At 51.9% G+C, this 6138-nt stretch overlaps 1 protein-coding gene across 3 annotated transcripts in view; it reads left to right on the forward strand.

Annotated features, from left to right (window-relative positions):
- Positions 1-6138, forward strand: part of GFOD2 (glucose-fructose oxidoreductase domain containing 2) — a 31744-nt gene extending 25606 nt beyond the window's left edge. For all 3 annotated transcript variants that reach the window (XM_053666793.1, XM_037162727.2, XM_037162728.2), the window contains one exon: positions 4552-6138. In XM_053666793.1, the coding sequence (XP_053522768.1) occupies positions 4552-5450 (899 nt within the window). In that variant the 3' untranslated portion in view covers positions 5451-6138. The remainder of the gene's footprint in view (positions 1-4551) is intronic.

Below are 6138 nucleotides of genomic sequence, written 5' to 3' on the forward strand. Positions count from 1 at the left end.
TGACCCAGGGAGCCAGCGTGGGCTTGCAACCTGGGAAAGGGTGGAGAGGAGGCCGTGAGTAAGAGTGAATCAGTCTGGCACTTTCAAACTTATTTTTCTAGTAGCAGAACCTTTATTGTTTAAAAAAAATATGTATTGTATCCCTGCTTTTCCTGGGCAGCTTCTCTACCATGGTGTATGAAATCCTTTACCTAGTCCCACACCTCTAAATAGGAAAACCCTGGTGTCATGGTCCCAGAGCTATGGACTGTGGTGTGTTACCAGGGATGAAATGGTGGTCTGAGTCAGCTGCTCCAGGCCTTTGGTGCTCGAGGGCACTTCACTCCTGAGTAGTCTGGGGAGTACGTGCTGGAGAGAGGCTTGCAGCCTGAAACTGGCCGCCCCACCAAAGAGCTGCGCTCATAAGCACTCAGCATCCATGCTTTCCCTGTTCCCTGGAGACAAAAAGCAGTTCTCAGCTCTGCTGATCTCTCCTTTGACTTCCTAGCCGGAAAGCTAGATAAACTTAAGTCCTTCAGGGCAATCCAAGTCTTCCTAAAGGTATAGACCCCATCTGGCTGGCCTGCATTTAACTCAAAATGGCCTTTAGCTCCCACACTGATAGTACTGCTGGGTCCCAGCTGTTGTTCTCTCCTGGGTCTCTCCTGTTGTTCAGGCTCAGGAAGGTCTCTCCCCCTTCCCTGCCCTCTTCTGGCATGAAACAGAGATTACTCATCCTAGTTTTTCCACCTCTAAGCTCTCAGCAGCCACAAAAGACCTCTTCCTCCCAGCCCACCCCCTCCTCCCCACACTGCAGTGCTCACCCAGCCACCCACATGAATGGTTACATAGCAGGAAGCCTCTGGTTTGGCCGGAGCTACAGCTGTCAGGTGGGGCGTTCGTGTCTGAGGACCTGATTCCCTCATTACTCTCCTGGTCCATATGTGCTGTACCGCCAAGTGGCCAAACCCTCACCTCGTGCTGTGATTCTCCAGTCCTCACCCTGAGGCCCCACCACTGTAAAGAAGCACTGGAGACCTCCAAGCAGACAGCAGTAGCAGTCGGGTGACATTCCCTGCTGGGCCCCTCCTGCCAGACCCCAGTGCGAGGAACTCTCCCCTTGCCTCGGCCCCCTGCCAGGGGTGTGAGACACTTGGCTATCCAGTCTCCTGTTGTCCTGCCACCACCTGTTATAAAGCTTTTGTTATTATTTAGAGACGAGCGAGAGATTTAAGAGTTTTGTCGAGGGAAGAGATTGAATTAATATTGTGATAGGCTACTGATCTCCATGTTTCCTCCTTGCTACAGCACTGGGGTTCACAACGCTGGGAGTTCTGCCTGAGAACCCCGTGAGTCACTTGGCAATGCTCTGCCGGGTTCTTGAGGGTCAGGGTAGCAGGGATGGGGGCAGGAAGTGAGGAGAGCTTGGAGGGATTGGCCAGAGGCACCAAATTATCTCCCGTGGGCTTTGTTAGGTGTGGGCCTCCAAAGGGCTGGGCAGGTGTCAGAGAGGTCTGGTGAATAGCACATATAACATGAATTCGCATCTGTGTTAATGTTGATTTTAAAACCTCTTTTCTAAAAAAAACAAAAATTTCAAAATACTGAACACCAAAATTATTGGCCTGGAAAATGTAGCCCCATGTGAGTCTTAAAATTTAAGTCACTATGGGCCCTTCTGCATTTAGGACTTCTGCTGGGTCTCCTCTCCCGTGGTGATGGCGGTAAAATATACCGTTGACAGCTGTGCCAGGGCAGGCATGTCACAATTACTCTCTCATTTAATCCAGTCTTCTTTACTCTGCGAGGTGGATATGCCTCCAGTTTCATAGTGCAGTGTAGTAAACCAAGGCCCCGAGAGGTTCAGAAATTTTTCAGATTATTTAGCAGTGAAGCAAAAGAACCAGCATTTGAACAGAAACGCCTGGCCTCAGAGCTTGAGTTCAGCACCAGTTAATGATCTTACCTGGGTCATCAGCTGTCCATGTGGGACAGCAGTCATTGTTTTCTTATTTTTATATTGCAGGTTGTATGGCCTATAGTTGGCCATTGTTTCTGTTGCAAAGTGGCCAGCTGAATCCCCCTCCTGAGCCTGTTCGAATGGAGTCAGGGGAAGCTGCACCCTGCACTGGGCCACCAGAAATATCTGGGTCCCAGTCATTATCCCACTGAAAACACTCAGGAAATTTCCAGGGACCAAGGGAATGAACACCAGGGTTATTGGGGATGCACATACCCAGAGAAGGCACGATCTTAACCTGGTTGCCTTGCGACACAGGCTTCCATGCTGGACACCTGCCCCTCCATCCAGGAAATGCCTGTGGAGTGTGAGGGTGGAGCTTGCAGGGCCTTAAGGGTAGAAACCTAAATGTGCACATTGTTCAAGAAGGTCTTCAACAAGGAGAATAAGCACACGTGATAGGCTGGCCCGAGATGCTGTGTGCTGACCACATGGACAGGCCTGGCCCTGCCTGTCCGTTCTCTGTTTAGTGATCATTGCCTCTCTACATCTGCCAGGCCTTTGTGCACTGCAGCTCCCATCTTACATTCAGTGGCTAGAACAGTATGAGCCAGGCAGGGATGACAGTAGGCAAAGAGATCAAAAAGTAGATTTCGGAGGAGTGAAGAAAGCCTATGTGTCCTTCACTGCATAGGCCACTGTAAGGACTTTGGCCAATTCAGAGGGGTTCATGCAAAGCAGAGGTATGATCTGATCCATCTCAAGTTTTGAGTATTGCCTGGGCTGCTTTGTTGAGAAGAAACTGAGGAGGACCAGTTAAGTTACCATCAAAATAACCCTGGCAAAAACGAGTGACTTGGGTGAGGAAGGTGGCGATGGTGGTGGTGCGAACTGGTCAGATTCTGCACACAGTTTGAAGGCTGAGTGAGCAAGATTCACTGTCAGTGCGGGCCTGCGAACCAACAACGCGTCTAGGCCCGACGCACCGCCGCTTTCCCCCCCCCCCTCTCCCATTAAAAAAAAAAAGATTCACTGATGGTTGAAAGTGGATGTGAGAGGTGACTCTGGTGGTTTTGGCTTGAGAGACTGGGTGAATGGAGTTGTCCCTGAGCTAGGGAAGACCCGGGGAGGGGAGTATCAAGAGCTCAGTTTTGGATTTCACCCCAAACTTACCCCTTTTTCACCTTGAATGTCTACCAACTATCTCATTTCTCACATTACTGGTAGCCCCTGTGTAACCCCTCCAGCTTAATTTCTGGCTCAGCGCTTCAGCCTTTCCTACCTCAGTGCCTTTGCACATGCAGTTCCCTCTGTCCGATGGCCTTTCCCCCTTGGACTCCCTGGAACATCACTCCCCTGTGAAGGCTTCTCTAATCCTGCCATCTGTACCTGTGTGTGTATCTAGTCCATACCAGTTCTTGGGCTTTGTAAGTTTTTTTTATTGGAGGGTATTAGACTACTTTATAACCGGAACCACCCCAAGCTCGCAGGAGTACCTCAGGTGTTGGTGGCTTATGGCTGCTCATATCCTCATATACTTTCATTTTAAAACATGGAGGAATGTTGATCTTCTCCATTTCCTCATGTGGAAGTAAGCTGCTCAGTCCTCGGACTCTCTCATTGGGTTTTGTGTAGCTTTGTTTTGCTCCATGCCTTCCAGCTGCAGTGGACTCAGTGGGTGTGAGGGCAGAAAGGATGTTTTCACTCCCTTTCCCCTCCTATTGGGGCCAAGTACTTTCTGGCCTTATGACTAACTTACCGAGCCAGGGTTTCCAAGAACAGTCTAGTCTGTGGGGAATCTGAGAGCCCTTTCTGCAGGTATGCCTGAGCGTGCAGTGTCCATCGTCCAGAACATAGATTCTCTTGCCCCAAGCTGGTGACCTGGTAAATGCATAAAAGGCATGTAGGCATGGCCGAGAAGCATGTCTACCTCTGCAGACCACTTGTATCAGGCACTGTTCTCCAAAGAAGCAGAACCAGTAAGAAGGATGGAGAGAGAGAGATTTATTTTGAGAAATGGGCTCATGTGATTGTAGGTGACAAATCTGAAACCCACAGGGCAGAACAACAGTATTGAAATTCCAGCAAGAGTTGATGTTGCACACTTGAGCCTGAAGGCAGTCTGGGGGCAGAACTCCTTCATCTTCAGGGAGCTTTCTTAAGTCCTTCCACAGACTGGGTGAGACCCACCCACATTACGGAAGGTAATCTACTCTAGTCAAAGTCTGGGTTTAAATGTCAATCACATCTTTTAAAAAATCCCTTCCCAGCAGTGTCTAGAGGTATTTGATGGACACCATAGCCAAGCCAAGTTGACATAAAATTATCATTGCACCACCAGGTAAGTTCCCATTCCTGGCTTGTGCTTTTTGCCTCTGCTCCTTTCATTTTCCCTTAAGAACTTACTCTTCTTTCTCCAGCCTATACCTCTACAGTCCCAGTCTCCAGGTACCATTTTTATCCAAGCTGGAGTCACCTTTCCTCTTGTCCCAGGCCACCATCCAATCTCACAGGAGGCTTTCCTGCATTCATCTGTCTTTAAGAAATACAGTGTATTTTCCCAGTGTAAACCCCTTGGGACTTTGACATTTCCTGTTGTGTTTTATTGTCAGGTATTGGGAAGAATGTGGTTTGTGAGAAGGCTGCAACCTCGGTGGATGCCTTCCGGATGGTGACAGCCTCGCGCTACTACCCACAGCTGATGAGCCTGGTAGGGAACGTGTTGCGCTTCCTGCCTGCCTTCGTGCGCATGAAGCAGCTGATCGCCGAGCACTACGTGGGTGCAGTGATGATTTGCGACGCCCGCATCTACTCAGGCAGCCTGCTCAGCCCCAACTATGGCTGGATCTGTGACGAGCTTATGGGCGGTGGGGGCCTGCACACCATGGGCACCTACATTGTGGACCTGCTGACCCACCTGACCGGCCGGAGAGCAGAGAAGGTCCATGGGCTCCTCAAGACCTTTGTGAGGCAGAATGCAGCCATTCGTGGTATCCGGCACGTCACCAGCGATGACTTCTGTTTCTTCCAGATGCTCATGGGCGGGGGGGTGTGCAGCACGGTAACGCTCAACTTCAACATGCCGGGTGCTTTTGTGCACGAGGTCATGGTAGTAGGCTCTGCAGGCCGCCTTGTTGCCCGGGGAGCTGACCTCTATGGGCAGAAGAACTCTGCCCCGCAGGAGGAGCTGCTCCTGAGGGATTCGTTGGCTGTGGACGCAGGGCTGCCTGAGCAGGGGCCCCAGGATGTCCCGCTGCTCTACCTGAAGGGCATGGTCTACATGGTGCAGGCCCTGCGCCAGTCCTTCCAGGGGCAGGGCGACCGCCGCACATGGGACCACACCCCTCTCTCCATGGCTGCCTCATTTGAGGATGGGCTGTATATGCAGAGTGTGGTGGACGCCATCAAAAGGTCCAGCCGATCCGGGGAGTGGGAAGCTGTGGAGGTGCTGACGGAGGAACCTGATGCCAACCAGAACCTATGTGAGGCTCTCCAGCGGAATAACCTGTGAATGTGCTCGTGGGCTCCCTGCCGTGGGGCAGAGTGGCCAGGGAGGGACCAGGAGCGAGGTGGGAGGTCTTGGCTAGAGCATTGACAGTGTCTCTTATTTAACAAATCAGCTTGGGCTTCACCTTGACCCTTCTAGGGGGAGCCCTAGGTGGAGCCCAAGGTGGCCCCAGTAAAACGCCCCCTCCGTCCTCGCCCCCTCCTCAGACTTGCAGGGCAGTAATGTTCCTGTTGCCGTGGCCGAGTGGCCTAGCACAAGGAGTGAGAGGTGGAGCTGCCACCAGGTCTCTGGGGGCCAGCAGAGCTTGGCTAGGGGGCTTCTTCAGCCTGTTTGTGGTCCTGGCTGGATGAGAGCACAGTGAGGAGCCAGTTTGGCTGATTGCTGAGGCCGGAGGAGAGACGAGAAGCCTTGTTTCCATGCCCCACTTGGGCCCAGGGCGTCTCAGGGCCCAAGACAAGATGACAAGTTACCGAGCCTCAGGGAGCTGTACCTGCCCTCCCTCTCGAGTGACCAAGCCCTTCCAGCTTTCGGGCTGCCCCTTCCCCGGCAGGGAGGATGGGTTCTCCAGTACAGGAGTTCTTGGGGGGCCGTTGACTAGAGCAGAGGGCCCCTGATTTGCCAGAGAGGAGACAAGGGACAGCTCTGGAACATCTGATAGATGTTAATAAATAAATCAAACTTGGACACAGTG

The sequence above is a fragment of the Artibeus jamaicensis genome, unplaced genomic scaffold, assembly GCF_021234435.1.
Source record: "Artibeus jamaicensis isolate MK-2021 breed Jamaican fruit bat unplaced genomic scaffold, CSHL_Jam_final contig_464, whole genome shotgun sequence".
In the NCBI taxonomy this organism is placed as follows: Eukaryota; Metazoa; Chordata; class Mammalia; order Chiroptera; family Phyllostomidae; genus Artibeus; species Artibeus jamaicensis.